This window comes from Nerophis ophidion, linkage group LG07, assembly GCF_033978795.1.
Source record: "Nerophis ophidion isolate RoL-2023_Sa linkage group LG07, RoL_Noph_v1.0, whole genome shotgun sequence".
NCBI classification, from domain to species: Eukaryota; Metazoa; Chordata; class Actinopteri; order Syngnathiformes; family Syngnathidae; genus Nerophis; species Nerophis ophidion.
In genome coordinates, this window is record NC_084617.1 from 5,436,296 (window position 1) to 5,453,947 (window position 17,652).

Here is a 17,652-nt window from a genome sequence, read left to right on the forward strand (position 1 = left end):
AAGGGAGTCTATTTAAAGGCTAGAGTATACAAATGAGTTTTAAGGTGAGACTTAAATGCTTAAATGAGGCATAATGATGCAATATTTACATAAAGCTAGCCTATATAGCATGTTAGCATTGATTAGCTTGCAGTCATGCCGTGACCGAATATGTCTGATTAGCAAACTCCACATACTGTAAGTCAATAACATCAATAAAATTCGCCTTTGTGATTTCGTTGACTTTATCGTTGGAAATGCATCTGCTTTGAGTGTCGCAGGATATCCGCACATTCTTGCCATCTCTGTCGTCGGTACAGTGTGCGGAACAAACGAAGGACTTTCGCATCTTTTGCCCAGTGGTGCAACTTGAATCCGTCCCTGTTCGTGTTGTTACACCCTCCGACAAACACACCGACGAGGCATGATGTCTCCGAGGTACGGAAAACAGTCGAAAAAACGGAAAATAACAGCTGATTCGACTTGGTGTGTGTAATGAGTTTGAGAAAATGGCAGATTGCTTCACGTTGTGACGTCATCGTTCCGACAGCGAACAATTGAAGAGGCATTTAAATCGCCAAATTCACCCATTCAGAGTTCGGAAATCGGTTAAAAAAACATGGTCTTTTTTCTGCGACATCAAGGTATATATTGACGCTTACATAGGTCTGCTGATAATGTTCCCCTTTAACTGTTAAGTGTCAACTCTTAATCCAACTTTGACCCGACCAGAACTCATTTGATTTCTTTTTTGCCGTCACTTCTCAAGGCCCTCTGCAAGTTCTTTCATTTTCATACTGACCCCCAAGATTCCAGACATAGTTAATTTGCCTCTAAATAAACCCAGCCAAGCCATGACAAATTGCCATGGGTACCAAGGAGTGGGGGAGGAGGGGGGTGGATGATCGGTTGAGTGTCAGTCTTGCTCTTTCGTCTGCGCCGTTGCCCGGGCAACGAGGATCCAGCATTTCGGAGTGAAAGCTGTGTTTTCAGAGCGAGGGACAAGGGATTACAGGAAATATGACATGGCATTCCCTCTGGACCAGACCGAACCCCCCCCCCCCAACCCCCTACCCTTCTCCTTAACCACCTCCACTCCACCAGTTGCATTCTCTCCCGCAGAGTGGCCCCACCCCTCGCCCTGCAGCCTGAGTGACATTATCATCACAATCAGACGGGGGACCTCTGACATTTGACCCGTGTGCGCGTGAGGGGAGGGAGGGAAAGCCAAGCTGGCGTTTTTTTGGGGTAGGGGGATCGGTGGGGGTTGTTCAAAGATAGAAGCTGTAAGAGCTGAGCCAGCGTTCGCTTCCATTCTCCCAGCCACGAATCAACTTCTAATTCATTTTATTGGGCCTTTGGTAATGTAGCGCTTCATGTAATTGAATTCCTCTTCATAATCTCCCTTTGAGGAGCAGCGGCTTTACTTGGAGTTCCTCCCGGATGGCAGAGCTTCTCACCCTATCTCTAAGGGAGAGACCCGCCACACGGCGGAGGAAACTCATTTCGGCCGCTTGTACCCGTGATCTTATCCTTTCGGTCATGACCCAAAGCTCATGACCATAGGTGAGGATGGGAACGTAGATCGACCGGTAAATTGAGAGCTTTGCCTTCCGGCTCAGCTCCTTCTTCACCACAACGGATCGGTACAACGTCCGCATTACTGAAGACGCCGCACCGATCCGCCTGTCGATCTCACGATCCACTCTTCCCTCACTCGTGAACAAGACTCCTAGGTACTTGAACTCCTCCACTTGGGGCAGGGTCTCCTCCCCAACCCGGAGATGGCACTCCACCCTTTTCCGGGCGAGAACCATGGACTCGGATTTGGAGGTGCTGATTCTCATTCCGGTCGCTTCACACTCGGCTGCGAACCGATCCAGCGAGAGCTGAAGATCCCGGTCAGATGAAGCCATCAGGACCACATCATCTGCAAAAAGCAGAGACCTAATCCTGCGGTCACCAAACCGGAACCCCTCAACGCCTTGACTGCGCCTAGAAATTCTGTCCATAAAAGTTATGAACAGAATCGGTGACAAAGGACAGCCTTGGCGGAGTCCAACCCTCACTGGAAATGTGTTCGACTTACTGCCGGCAATGCAAACCAAGCTCTGGCACTGATCGTACAGGGAACGGACCGCCACAATAAGACAGTCCGATACCCCATACTCTCTGAGCACTCCCCACAGGACTTCCCGAGGGACACGGTCGAGAGGAGCCAGATGAGGTGGTTCGGGCATCTGGTCAGGATGCCACCCGAACGCCTCCCTAGGGAGGTGTTTAGGGCACGTCCAACCGGTAGGAGGCCACGGGGAAGACCCAGGACACGTTGGGAAGACTATGTCTCCCGGCTGGCCTGGGAACGCCTCGGGATCCCCCGGGAAGAGCTAGACGAAGTGGCTGGGGAGAGGGAAGTCTGGGTTTCCCTGCTTAGGCTGTTGCCCCCGCGACCCGACCGGATAAGCGGAAGATGATGGATGGAATCTCCCTTTGACTGATACCTATCAATTTCGAGTGTCAAGTCTAATAATCACCCTAAGTCCTCCGGGATAGGCTTTAGGGACGACAACTATTTTACTGCACTTTTCTCTGCCGCTTTCTCGTGGATACACCTGTACACTCCCTTGTGCCAAGTCCTGTGGCTTCTCTTTAAGCTATTGTTCTTGTAACGCTTCAATGAAAACAAAACATCAAAAACATGTTCCCGAAAGGCTGGCTTGCTCCCAACCAGTTTGTTTTATAGAGAAAGCACCACAATAGAGTGAAATAATGCTTGTACAAAATAGAACAGAGGAAAACCCATTGTGGATGATGCCCAGGGGTTGTTATCCAGTGAAAGAAAAGAAGACCGAGCCTCAGGGTGAACCCAGCCATCACGGCTCTGTCATCAGCATCAAACAGCCCGTTTGAAGAGGGGGCTTGTTCCAGCCAGAGGCTCCACTGTGGGTGTCAAGTTCCTAACTCAAACCTTGTCTGAACTCCAATCCATCCGCAGAGAGCAATCAGATACTCTTGTTTCAATGTTTAGGTAAAAGACAAAACAACTAATGTCACTTGAAAAAGGCCAAGGTGTCACAAGTTATATCCACCCGTCTATTGTCCTGTGACGTCACCACGTGAAGCCAACAGAGACAAAAATGGCGGAAAACACAGAAAAGTACAGCATAGTAGCTCGGATTCAGACTCGGATTTCAGCGGCGCAAGCGATTCAACAGATTACGCATGTATTGAAACGGATGGTTGGAGTGTGGAGGCAGATAGCGAAAATGAAATTGAAGAAGAAACTGAAACTATTGAGCCATATCGCGCCAGACAGCGGCACGGGAGGAAGCGCGGACTAATTCGGCGATCGCCTTCTGACCAACGATTGGTATGTGTTTGTTTGGCATTAAATGTGTGTGGAGGGAAAGGCTGGATGCAAATATAGCTACAAATCAATCAATCAATCGTTTACTTATATAGCCCTAAATCACTAGTGTCTCAAAGGGCTGCACAAACTACTACTAACTACTAACTCAAACCTTGTCTGAACTCCAATCAATCCGCAGAGAGCAATCAGATACTCTTGTTTCAATGTTTAGGTAAAAGACAAAACAACTAATGTCACTTGAAAAAGGCCAAGGTGTCACAAGTTATATCCACCCGTCTATTGTCCTGTGACGTCACCACGTGAAGCCAACAGAGACAAAAATGGCGGAAAACACAGAAAAGTATAGCATAGTAGCTCGGATTCAGACTCGGATTTCAGCGGCGCAAGCGATTCAACAGATTACGCATGTATTGAAACGGATGGTTGGAGTGTGGAGGCAGATAGCGAAAATGAAATTGAAGAAGAAACTGAAACTATTGAGCCATATCGCGACAGACAGCGGCACGGGAGGAAGCGCGGACTAATTCGGCGATCGCCTTCTGACCAACGATTGGTATGTGTTTGTTTGGTGTCACTTCCAAAAAAATCACAGATGCCTTTTTCTATTTGCTCTACAAGAGCGAGTGAAGTCTCCATATTTCTTGTGTCAGTATTTGGGTGGAATCGCCCGGCTTCCTGGCAGTCGTCGTTGGGTGTGCTCCGGTTTCTTTACAGCTGACCTGCGGAAAAAAGGCTGCAACGGCGGTGGAATGTTCGCTGACATGCAGAAAATGGGTCTCTCCAGCTGGAGCGGATGCAAATTGTGCGTTTGGTAAATCAGGATATGGCCTGGCTTCGTATGCGAGTGCATCGCTCACTCCGCAAACCACACTGTACTTCTGAAGGAACCGGCGCTAATACGGAATAATTTCAGGGCGTAGGCGCCTAGGTCGCACCACAGTATGAGTCAAGGAGTTATCCAGGATCCGGAATGCCAGATGTGGTATATTAATGAACATGATGGGAATTGTTTGATCCAAAAGTTTTCTTCTTTGCATCCCGAATATCAAAGTTACCTGTTTTGACTCCTATGTGTGAATTGTTTTGTCCAGATGTCGTCCTGGATTCATCGGTCCACTCTGCCGACACCAAGATCCTTGCCACCGATCACCTTGCCTTAATGGGGCTGCTTGTAAGAGCCAGGTGGTCAACAGTATCCCACAGTACAGCTGTGTGTGCCAGAGGGGCTTCAGAGGTAGACCAATCAGAATACACCCGATAGATCAGCTCTTGGAGAGTCTTGAGTCCTCAGCTGAACACACCTTTAATTACAGGCCAAGACTGTTTGCTCATTGACGCCTGTGCCACCAGTCCCTGTGCAAACGGCGCCCGCTGTGCCAACTGGAATAACCACTACAACTGCTCCTGCCCACCTGGCTTCCAGGGAAAGAACTGCCGCAGCGACGTGGACGAGTGCCGCAAGCCCGGCGTGTGCCTCAACGGCGGCCTCTGCGTCAACACGCACGGGTCCTTCCGCTGCCAGTGTGGACCTGGGTACAGCGGGCGCACCTGCGAAGTCTCCACGCTGCCCTGCGCCCCCTCCCAGTGCCTCAATGGAGGGACTTGTCGCCAGACCAGTGACCATTCCTATGAATGTGCCTGCCTGCCAGGTACAATAAAACTCATCAAATGAGATGTTTTTCTCTTATCTGTAGCATTTTTACAACTTTTTTAGGTAGCCTTTGCAATTGTATGCTCTAACATTACATGTCGGGGGGAGCGAGTTTGTAGCTCGGGTATCAGCACTCAAGTTTATACATTTGATGAATTCCAAAGGATTGTGGGCTTAAAGGTTAAAAGTTGGAATGCGTTCTTTGGTTTTGCTAGAATATCACGCTATTCGGGGAAACTAACCATATTACTGTATTTCCTTGAATTGCCGCCGGGACGCTAATTATTTTAAAACCTCTTCTCACTCCGGCGTTTACACAAAGGCATGCGGTAAATTGAGGCCTGCGCTTAAAAATTTGAGTGTGATGTAAGGATACCATCATGAAAAGCACATTTAATAAAAAAAACTTTATTATGGTCTTACCTTTACTTATAAATGAAGTCCATGCGCAGTTCCTTCTGATCAAAAGCATCGATAACTTGTTTATACAAGTCTTCCTTATCTTTCTTCAGTTTTAAAAGTCGATTTATTACCTCCTGCTTCGATTGAAAGTCCAGTTTAGAAAATGGTTTTATTTTAGATATGTAATCCTCCATGTTAAAAGTGCAAGCGGAAGGAAAAAATCAAAGTTAAAGTACCAATGATTGTCACACGCACTCTTGGTGTGGCGAAATTATTCTCTGCATTTGACCCATCACCCTTGATCACCCCCTGGGAGGTGAGGGGAGCAGTGGGCAGCAGCGGTTGCGCGCCCGGGAATCATTTTTGGTGATTTAACCCCCAATTCCAACCCTTGATGCTGAGTGCCAAGCAGGGAGGTAATGAGTCCCATTTTTATAGTCTTTGGTATGACTCGGCCGGGGTTTGAACTCACAACGTACCGATATTGGGGCGACCACTAGGCCACTGAGTAGGTCAACGCTGCTCACTCTTGCTGCTTGTTGTCACTTCTTATGCAGCCGAATAGTCGCACTAGCGCCCTCTACCACCAGGAGGCGGGAGTCATTTAATGACTCATATTTGACACACGCAGCTACGGTATATTAACAAAACATAGCTACTTACTGTTCTTTTTAGCATATTCAATAGCTTGGACCTTAAATCCTACTGAATAGCTCTTAATCTTCTTCCCTTTATGCGATTTCAAATGATTGAAATCAGCCTCGTCCATTTTGAAAATGATGACAAGGGAAGTGTCACTCGTGACGTGACGAGTTTGACCCGGTGGAAATTCTAGACATGCGCTAATAAAAATAGTTTGCGAAATGTGTTTGACCCGGCGTTAATGCTAAGCAAGCGCTATTTATTTTGCAAAACGAGTTTGACCCGGCCGTAATTCTAGGCAGGCGCATACTATATACAATTCAAGGAAATACGGTATGTCAGACCAGATGAACTGTCCCTACTGGGAGAAACATGCCCCTGCACACATGCAAACCATCACTTTCACATAATGCAAGCCCACTGTTTTCCCAGAGCTGAACTGATCCTTCCCAGGCTGATGACGTAGTTCACAGCTCCGATGCTGGGATTTTCTCCTCCGTCACAGGTCAACTTCCTGTCTGCTATTAATATCCCCCCCCGATGAGAAATGGGTTGGTGGGAGAAGTTAGAGGAGCTCTGCTCCACTATACTCACAACAGGAGGAATTCACCTAATGGACTCTTCTGGCTTGCCACTAGGGAGCCGGCAGGAAATATCTCTTGCCAGAAAGGAAGTCATTGAAACTAAAAGATTGTAAAACAAGCAAAGATCGCGGGGAGCGCGAAAACTTCTCAACGAGCCACCGCGGCTGATGCCGGCGTCGCGTGGGAACCGTCAAGAGAGGATGTAAACAGTCCAGACACCCTCTCAACCTTTTTACTGCCTCACACCGCTACTACTGTGGGAAACGTGCCAGGAGGGTTGTGAGCGTTTCATGCGTTTGTTTCTCATCACCCGTTTCTTCTGCGTCCGTCTCAGGTTTTCAGGGACACAACTGTGAAAATAATGTGGATGACTGTCCTGGCCACAAGTGCATGAATGGAGGGATTTGTGTGGATGGAGTCAACACGTACAACTGCCAGTGTGCACCTGAATGGACAGGTACGTCACGTCATGTTTAAAAGTACAGTGGGGCAAAAAAGTATTTAGTCAGCCAGCGATTGTGCAAGTTGTCCCACTTAAAATGATGACAGAGGTCTGTCATTTTCATCCTAGGTACACTTCAACTGTGAGAGACAGAATGTGGAAAAAAAAATCCAGGAATTCACATTGTAGGAATTTTAAAGAATTTATTTGTAAATTATGGTGGAAAATAAGTATTTGGTCAACCATTCAAAGCTCTCACTGATGGCTCAAAATCTCACGATACATGGCCCCATTCATTCTTTCCTTAAAGGGGAACATTATCACAATTTCAAAAGGGTGAAAAACAATAAAAATCAGTTCCCAGTGGCTTGTTGTATTTTTTGAAGTTTTTTTCAAAATTTTACCGGTCTCGGAATATCCCTAAATAAAGCTTTAAAGTGCCTTATTTTTGTTATCTTCGAAATTACTATCCATTTCCCTGTGACGTCACACAGTGCTGCCAATGTAAACAAACAATGGGAATACCACAGCAAGATATAGCGACATTAGCTCGGATTCAAACTCGGATTTCAGCGATTTAAGCGATTCAACAGATTACGCATGTATTGAAACAGATGGTTGGAGTATGAAAATATTGAAGAAGAAACTGAAGCTATTGACGCTATTCATAGCCATAGCATGGCCGAATAGCTGCGTTAGCATCGGCGGTAAAATGTGCGGACCAAACGATCAGGACTTTCTCATCTTTTGACACTGGAGCAACTTAAATCAGTCGATTGGTAAGTGTTTGTTTCGCATTAAATGTGGGTGGAAGGAAATGTAATATAGTTGCAAATGCATCTACAGGTTATCAATACATCTCTGTGCCATGTCTGCTTTAGCACCGCCGGTAAATAGCATGTTAGCATCGATTAGCTGGCAGTCAACATCAACAAAACTCACCTTTGTGATTTCGTTGACTATCGTTGCAAATGCATCTGCAGGTTATCCATACATCTCTGTGCCATGTCTGTCGGTCAAATGTGGAGACACTCTGGCACATTCAATGGGGGTCTGGCGGCAGACACTTTGGCATCTTCGGGCCAGCGGTGCAACTTGAATCCCTCCCTGTTAGTGTTGTTACACCCTCCGACAACACACCGACGAGGCATGATGTCTCCAAGGTTCCAAAAAATAGTCGAAAAAACAGAAAATAACAGAGCTGAGACCCGGTGTTTGTAATGTGTTGAAAATGAAAATGGCGGGTGTGTTACCTCGGCGACGTCACATTCTGACGTCATCGCTTCCAGCGCAATAAACAGAAGGGCGTTTAATTCGCCGAAATTCACCCATTTAGAGTTGGGAAACCGGTTAAAAAAATAGATGGTCTTTTTTCTGCACCATCAAGGTATATATTGACGCTTACATAGGTCTGCTGATAATGTTCCCCTTTAACACGGATCAATCGTCCTGTCCCCTTAGCAGAAAAACAGCCCCGAAGCATGATGTTTCCACCCCCATGCTTCACAGTAGGTATGGTGTTCTTGGGATGCAACTCAGTATTCTTCTTCCTCCAAACACGACGAGTTGAGTTTATACCAAAATGGATACATGGATGATACAGCAGAGGATTGGGAGAATGTCATGTGGCCGGATGAAACCAAAATGTAACTTTTTGGTATAAACTCAACTCGTCGTGTTTGGAGGAAGAAGAATATTGAGTTGCATCCCAAGAACACCATACCTACTGTGAAGCATGGGGGTGGAAACATCATGCTTTGGGGCTCTTTTTCTGCTAAGGGGACAGGACGATTGATCCGTGTTAAGGAAAGAATGAATCGTGAGATTTTGAGCCATCAGTGAGAGCTTTGAATGGTTGACCAAATACTTATTTTCCACCATAATTTACAAATAAATTCTTTAAAATTCCTACAATGTGAATTCCTGGATTTTTTTTTCACATTCTGCCTCTCACAGTTGAAGTGTACCTAGGATGAAAATTACAGACCTCTGTCATCATTTTAAGTGGGAGAACTTGCACAATCGCTGGCTGACTAAATACTTTTCTGCCCCACTGTATGTTTCACTAATGAATGAGTCGACTAACATGCCGGCACCTCACCAGGACAATACTGCGCCGAGGACGTCAACGAGTGTCTAATGCAACCAAACGCCTGCCACAACGGGGGGACTTGCTTCAACACCATCGGGGGCCACACGTGCGTCTGCGTTAACGGCTGGACGGGTGACGACTGCAGCGAGAACATCGACGACTGCGCCATAGCCGTGTGCTTCAACGGCGCCACCTGCCATGACCGAGTCGCCTCCTTCTTTTGCGAGTGTCCTGTCGGCAAGACGGGTAAGCGAACGGGCTTAAGAACCTGCATGCATGTTTTTTTTAGTGGAAGCACACCTTTAAGGCCTTCATTAACTACACCAGGGGTCACCAACCTTTTTGAAAGCAAGAGCTACTTCTTGGGTACTGATTAATGCCAAGGGCTACCAGTTTGATACACACTTAAATAAATTGCCAGAAATAGCTAATTTGCTCAATTTACCTTTAATAAATAAATCTATACATATATATAAAATGGGTATTTATGTCTGTCATTCGGTCGTACATTTTTTTCCTTTTACGGAAGGTTTTCTGTAGAGAATAAATGATGAAAAAAACACTTAATTGAACAGTTTAAAAGAGGAGAAAACACGAAAAGAATGTAAATTAAATTTTAAAACATAGTTTATCTTCAATTGACTATTTAAAAATTCAAAATTCAACCAAAAAAAAAGGAGAAAAACTAGCTAATTCGAATCTTTTTGAAAAAAAAATAAAATAAAAAAATCATGGAACATTATTAGTATTTTTTCCTGATTAAGATTAATTTAATAAGTTTGATGACATGTTTTAAATAGGTTAAAATCCAAACTCCACTTTGTTAGAATATATAACAAATTAGACCAAACTATATTTCTAACAAAGACAAATCATTACTTATTTTAGATTTTCCAGAACATTTTTTTTTTTAATTCAAAAGACTTTGAAATAAGATTTAAATTTGATTCTACAGATTTTCTAGATTTGCCAGAATAATTTTTGGGAATTTTAATCCTAATATGTTTGAAGGACTATTTCACAAATATTCTTCGTTAAAAAAACAGAAGCTAAAATGAAGAATTAAATCAAAATGTATTTATTATTCTTTACAAAAAAATAAAATGACTTGAACATTGATTTAAATTGTCAGGAAAGAAGAGGAAGGAATTTAAAAGGTAAAAAGGTATGTGTGTTTAAAAATCCTAAAATCATTTTTAAGGTTGTATTTTTTCTCTAAAATTGTCTTTCTGAAAGTTATAAGAAGCAAAGTAAAAAAAATATATGAATTTATTCAAACAAGTGAAGACCAAATCTTTAAAATATTTTCTTGGATTTTCAAATTCTATTTGAGTTTTGTCTCTCTTAGAATTAAAAATGTCCAGCAAAGCGAGACCAGCTTGCTAGTAAATAAATACAATTTAAAAAATAGAGGCAGCTCACTGGTAAGTGCTGCTATTTGAGCTATTTTTAGAACAGGCCAGCGGGCGACTCATCTGGTCCTTACGGGCGACCTGGTGCCCGCGGGCACCGCGTTGGTGACCCCTGAACTACACTATCTTGACAAATATATTGAGACACCTGGGTATTGCTTCTATTCCGTCACATGTTTTCTTGCCGTAGGTAAAAAAAAACAGTGGTGGTCAACCGAGCCAAGATGGTTGTGGTGCAGCAAGATATGAGAACAAAATAGGTTTAATGCCTACTGAAAGCCACTACTAGCGACCACGCAGTCTGATAGTTTATATATCAATGATGAAATATTAACATTGCAACACATGCCAATACGGCCGCTTTAGTTTACTAAATTGCAATTTTAAATTTCGCGCGGAAGTATCATGCTAAAATGTCGCGGTATGATGACACGTGCGCGTGACGTCAGGCATTGTCGAGAACATTTTGTTCCAGCACCGTTCCCAGCTATAAGTCGTCTGTTTTCATCGCATAATTCCACAGTATTCTGGACTTCTGTGTTGCTGAATCTTTTGCAATTTGTTCAATGAATAATGGAGACGTCAAAGAAGAATGCTGTAGGTGGGAAGCGGTGTATTGCGGCCGCCTTTAGCAACACAAACACAGCTTCATTGTTTACATTCCCGAAAGATGACTGTGAAGCTTTACTATGGAACAGAGCGGTCAGGCGAACACGGTTGGATTGGACCACACACACAAAGTACAGTGTATTATGCAGCGATCATTTCGAAAGATCGTGTTTCGAAGAGGGACCCTTGCGAAGGGCAGAGATGGGCATTGCCACCTCCCGTCGACTGGTGCTGAAGGAAGGTGCGGGGCCAACCTTGAGGTTGTACAGGAACGACCATATAATCTCACTAAAACACTAGTAACACAATGAGCAGATAAGGGATTTTCCAGAATTATCAAAGTTAATTTGTCTAAAAACATCTGAATCGCTCCCACTGTATAGTCTTTTTTTTTTCCCTAGTCCTTCACTCTCACTTTCCTCATCCACAAATCTTTCATCCTCGCTCAAATTAATGTGGAAATTGTCGCTTTCTCGGTCCGAATCGCTCTCGCTGCTGGTGGCCATGATTGTAAACAATGTTCAGATGTGAGGAGCTCCACAACCCGTGACGTCACGCGCACATCGTCTGCTACTTCCGGTACAGGCAAGGCTTTTTTATCAGCACCAGAAGTTGCAAACTTTATCGTCGATGTTCTCTACTAAATCCTTTCAGCAAAAATATGGCAATATCGCGAAATGATCAAGTATGACACATAGAACGGACCTGCTATCCCCGTTTGAATAGGAAAAATCTCATTTCAGTAGGCCTTTAAATCTTCCTGCAAAAGGAAGATACAAGTGAACAACCAAACTATCCAGTGGAATAGATGCCTATATTTTATCAAAAAAAGATTTGTTGAGTGATAAGGGATTAAACGCCGGTCGGGTTTTCAGACATATCGAACTGTTGTGCTCTAGACATCATTCTACACGACAAAACAGATATGAAGTGAAGTGAATTATATTTATATAGCGCTTTTTCTCTAGTGACTCAAAGCGCTTTACATAGTGAAACCCAATATCTAAGTTACATTCAAACCAGTGTGGGTGGCACTGGGAGCAGGTGGGTAAAGTGTCTTGCCCAAGGACACAACGGCAGTGACTAGGTTGGCGGAAGCGGGAATCGAACCTGCAACCCTCAAATTGCTGACACGGTCACTCTACCAACCGAGCTAAACCGCCCCAATATTCGGAAAGGCATGGAGGTCTACAAATTGCTTGGGTCAAGGAAATTGATATCAAGACTCTCTCGGATAAATCATGCAACATTTTAGCTCGGGTAAGGTTGCATTTCATGATTTAACTTTGCATCTACAACCACGCTGGGTTTTCCTCATCTCTATCGAAATATAACTACAGATCTCAACGTTGTGTATGTGCTTGAATGCTTGATTTATGATTGCTGCCTTTGGTAAAAGCTTAACTCTTTTAGGGTTTGCTCACATTCGCTTTATTTGATTTAGACTCGCCAAGTTGGTGCGTTAGAGACCACTCATTGCAAAAAGGTATTTTAGGATCGCCGAAACAAGATAAAATACGAACAATATCCAGATAATACCAGTGATCACTGCAAACCCGCGTGTTTTTCGACTCTGCTCCTTTGATCTGGACTGTGTGCCTCTTTTCTTGTTGTCTTCCAGATTAGCTCTTGAGTAACTCTGAAGATATGTTTATCCTTTTCACGATTTGAATACTTAAAAACAACACAAGCATTGGTATTTTTCTTCGAGAAAGGCTAAATGGCACCTGGTACCAAGTGGGAACCTGTTGACCACCACACGAATCCAATGACGTCATGTAAACCCAAGCAATAACACCTAAAGTATCTGAAATTCTGAAGAGGTTTTATACAACTATTTGAACATTTCAGCCTGTTCATTACGTTATGTAGGATGGGTTTTAGTTCAAAGCTGTTGCAGAGCTGGATTTGTGCACTGCGGAACTTGAGCACTCCCCACACTGTCAAGTCAGAAGCAAAGAATTGTCCTAAATGTCTTGGACTGATAGACTCAGGGGTCTATCCCAACCCCTAAACCAGGGGTGCCCATTACGTCGATCGCGAGCTACCAGTCGACCGCGGGGGGTGTGTCAGTCGATCTCCAGCCAGTCTTTTAAAAAAAATAGACCTAAAAATGAGTGATCATCAATCTTCACCAAGACGTCACTTAAATGACATTCACGGTACCGGAGGGTCTTGTGAGATGACGCTGGCTGCTGCAAGATCATTATTATGAAAATATGACCGAGAGGAAGGCGAGAAACACTTTTTATTTCAACAGACTCTCGCGCCGTACCTTCCGTCAAAACTCTAAAGGCTGACTGCACATTTCCTATCTTCACAATAAAAGCCCTGCTTCATGCTGCCTGCGCTAACTAAATACAGAGTCTCGGAAAACTGGCGTGCACAAGCGATCCCTCAGAAAGCTGGCGTGCACATCACTTGTGCACGCCAGCTTTCCGAGACTCTTATTTTGTTAGCGCAGGCAGCATGAAGCAGGGCTTTTATTGTGAAGATAGGAAATGTGCAGTCGGCCTTTAGAGTTTTGACGGAAGGGACGGCGCGAAAGTCTGTTGAACTAAAAAGTGTTTCTCGCCTTCCTCTCTGTCATTTTTTCATAATAATGAACTGGCAGCAGCCAGCGTCATCTCACAAGACCCTCGGGTGCCGTGAATGTCAATCAAGCAAGCTACGGAATTTGCCGCCGATGTTTTTCTTGTAAAGTGTATGGAAGCTGGATGAATTAGATGCCAAAAAGCAACCACTTTCATGTGGTATTGTACAGAAAGGACCACTTTTTTTCTCCTCCATTTGAAAATGTGGGCGTTATCATCATTACTGTCTGATTCCAATCAATGCAAGTCATCAGAATCAGGTAATACACCAACTTATATTCTTGTCTTTGTGAAAGAAAGACATCTATATGTGTTACACATGCTTGTATTATCATTAAACACATTTAACTTGTTTACAAAAATGTCTCTTTCATAAATAAATAAATATAAATGATATATATAAATGAGGTAGATCCCCTCGAGTTGGTCAATTGAAAAGTAGCTCGCCTGCAGAAAAAGTGTGGGCGCCCCTGCCCTAAACAATGCAATAAGGACAATCTTTCTCTTTCCATAAGGTTTGCTGTGCCACCTCGAGGACGCATGTGTGAGCAATCCTTGCAACGAGGGGGCCGTGTGCGACACCAACCCCCTTAACGGCCGTGCCATCTGCACCTGTCCTGCCGGCTTCGTGGGAGGTGCTTGTAACCAGGACATGGACGAATGCTCCATCGGTATGTCTGCCGCTTGTCCTTTGTCAACATATTGCGACAACGTTCATTTATCACCCATCCACTCCTCTCTGATCCCGCAGGCGCGAACCCGTGCGAGCACTTCGGGAAGTGCGTGAACACCGAGGGCTCCTTCCAGTGTCAGTGCGGCCGGGGGTACGCCGGCCCCCGTTGTGAGATCGACATCAATGAATGCCTCTCCATGCCTTGCCAGAACGACGCCACTTGCCTGGACCGCATCGGAGAGTTCACCTGCATTTGCATGCCAGGTATCAAGACCTTTCAGCCAAAGGGGGGAATTATTTAGAGTGGGCTATTATGTAATGGAATCCCATTGCTGTTGTGGGGCACTGTACAGCCAGACAGGGTATTAGTGTGGACAAAAGTGATGGTTGGACTTTCTGTGACAAAAACACAGTGAAACTCTCACGCACGGTCCTACATGCATCCCAGGGTTTTGAGAACTATACAAATTAGAATTGGGAGTGAGCTCTATAGGAGTGGATGTGAGAGGGCGAGCAGTTAGGGGGAGCGGTGTGCTGTGAATAGTAATGAGTTGTCGAGTGGTGGGAATGGAGCGGGACAATAGGGCCCCTTCTATGCTCCACTTTGCACCCTCATACACACACAGAGGGAAAGGAGGCCTTTTCCCAGAGCCTCTCCCCCCTGCGTAGTCCCCCTTTTTTTGATTTCCAGAGACAGGCCCTTCCTCTTCGCCCAACGCCTCCTCCTCCTCATCATCATCATCATCATCATCCGCCAGCCTGGCAAAGCATACATTTGATTTGGGAATTCCACGCTAGCCGCTCCCCAGGGGCAGTGCCCCGCTCCACACTTGGTTTCACCATAGTTTGTAAACAGAGAATGTAGAACATCAGGGTTGGTACACCTTTACCATTGCCAAATTCAAGCACTTTTTAAAGACTTTAGAGATAATTTTTCCAGTTTTTCCAGGCGAAAACCGGTGTGAATCACCAAATGCTGTCTGTACGACAAAACAAGGAAAATCTGCTAAAACCTAAGCCTAACATTGAAGCAGCGGATATCATGAACTGAATGGGGCATAGAGAATAAAGCAGTGTGACTATTCAATGTCATTGCTGTTTGCATGGCCAAATTCAAACATTTTTTAAGGACTTTCGAGATCGTTTTTCCAGGCAAATACTGGTGTGAATCAATCCATAGCCTTGTTGGTTGAGGTCACCAAATGCTGTCAGTAGGAAAAATAGGGAAAATCTGCTAAAACCTAAGCCTAACATTGAAGCTGTAGTTATCATGAACTTAATGGGGCATGGAAAATGAAGCAGTGTGACTATTCAATGTCATTGCTGTTTGCATGGCCAAATTCAAGCACTTTTTAAGGACTTTCGAGATAAATTTTCCAGTTTTTCCAGGCGAAAACCGGTGTGAATCAATCCATAGCCTTGTTGGTTGAGGTCACCAAATGCTGTCAGTAGGAAAAATAGGGAAAATCTGCTAAAACTGAAGCCTAACATTGCAGCAACAGTTATCATGAACTGATTGGTGCATGGAAAATGAAGCAGTGGGACTATTCAATGTCATTGCTGTTTGCATGGCCAAATTCAAGCACTTTTTAAGGACTTTCGAGATAAATTTTCAAGGCGAAAACCGGTGTGAATCAATCCATAGCCTTGTTGGTTGAGGTCACCAAATGCTGTCTGTAGGACAAAATAGGCAACATCTGCTAAAACCTAAGCCTAACATTGCAGCAGCAGTTATCATGAACTGATTGGGGCATAGAAAATGAAGCAGTGTGACTATTCAATGTCATTGCTGTTTGCATGGCCAAATTCAGGCACTTTTTAAGGACTTTCGAGATAAATTTTCCAGTTTTTCCAGGCGAAAACCGGTGTGAATCAATCCATAGTCTTATTGGTTGAGGTCACCAAATGCTGTCTGTAGGACAAAATAGGCAAAATCTGCTAAAACCTAAGCCTAACATTGCAGAAGCAGTTATCATGAACTGATTGGGGCATAGAAAATGAAGCAGTGTGACTATTCAATGTCATTGCTGTTTGCATAGCCAAATTGAAGCACTTTTTAAGGACTTTCGAGATAAATTTTCCAGTTTTTCCAGGCGAAAACCGGTGTCAATCAATCCATAGCATTGTTGGAGTTATCATGAACTGAATGGGGCATGGAAAATGAAGCAGTGTGACTATTCAATGTCATTGCTGTTTGCATGGCCAAATTCAAGCACTTTTTAAGGACTTTCGAGATAAATTTTCCAGTTTTTCCAGGCGAAAACCGGTGTGAATCAATCCATAGCCTTGTTGGTTGAGGTCACCAAATGCTGTCAGTAGGAAAAATAGGGAAAATCTGCTAAAACTGAAGCCTAACATTGCAGCAACAGTTATCATGAACTGATTGGTGCATAGAAAATGAAGCAGTGTGACTATTCAATGTCATTGGTGTTTGCATGGCCAAATTCAAGCACTTTTTAAGGACTTTCGAGATCGTTTTTCCAGGCAAAAACCGGTGTGAATCAATCCATAGTCTTGTTGGTTGAGGTCACCAAATGCTGTCTGTAGGAAAAAATAGGCAAAATCTGCTAAAACAAAAGCCTAACATTAAAGCAGCGGTTATCATGAACTGAATGGGGCATGGAAAATGAAGCAGTGTGACTATTCAATGTCATTGCTGTTTGCATGGCCAAATTCAAGCACTTTTTAAGGACTTTCGAGATAAATTTTCCAGGCGAAAACCGGTGTGAATCAATCCATAGCCTTGTTGGTTGAGGTCACTAAATGCTGTCTGTAGGACAAAATAGGGAAAATCTGCTAAAACCTAAGCCTAACATTGAAGCAGCGGTTATCATGAACTGAATGGGGCATGGAAAATGAAGCAGTATGACTATTCAATGTCATTGCCGTTTGCATGGCCAAATTCAAGCACTTTTTAAGGACTTTCGAGATAAATTTTCCTGTTTTTCCAGGCGAAAACCGGTGTGAATCAATCCATAGCCTTGTTTGTTGGAGTCACCAAATGCTGTCTGTAGGACAAAATAGGCAAAATCTGCTAAAACCGAAGCCTAACATTGCAGCAGCAGTTATCATGAACTGATTGGGGCATAGAAAATGAAGCAGTGTGACTATTCAATTTCATTGGTGTTTGCATGGCCAAATTCAAGCACTTTTTAAGGACTTTCGAGATAAATTTTCCAGTTTTTCCAGGCGAAAACTGGTG

At 44.1% G+C, this 17,652-nt stretch overlaps 1 protein-coding gene across 1 annotated transcript in view; it reads left to right on the top strand.

Moving 5' to 3' along the window:
- notch3 (notch receptor 3) overlaps positions 1-17,652 on the top strand; it is a 95,771-nt gene that overhangs the window by 39,691 nt on the left and 38,428 nt on the right. Inside the window, 6 exon segments of the mRNA XM_061905227.1 lie at positions 4,441-4,583; positions 4,663-4,998; positions 6,963-7,085; positions 9,175-9,408; positions 14,293-14,448; positions 14,529-14,714. Coding sequence (XP_061761211.1) covers positions 4,441-4,583; positions 4,663-4,998; positions 6,963-7,085; positions 9,175-9,408; positions 14,293-14,448; positions 14,529-14,714 — 1,178 coding nt within the window.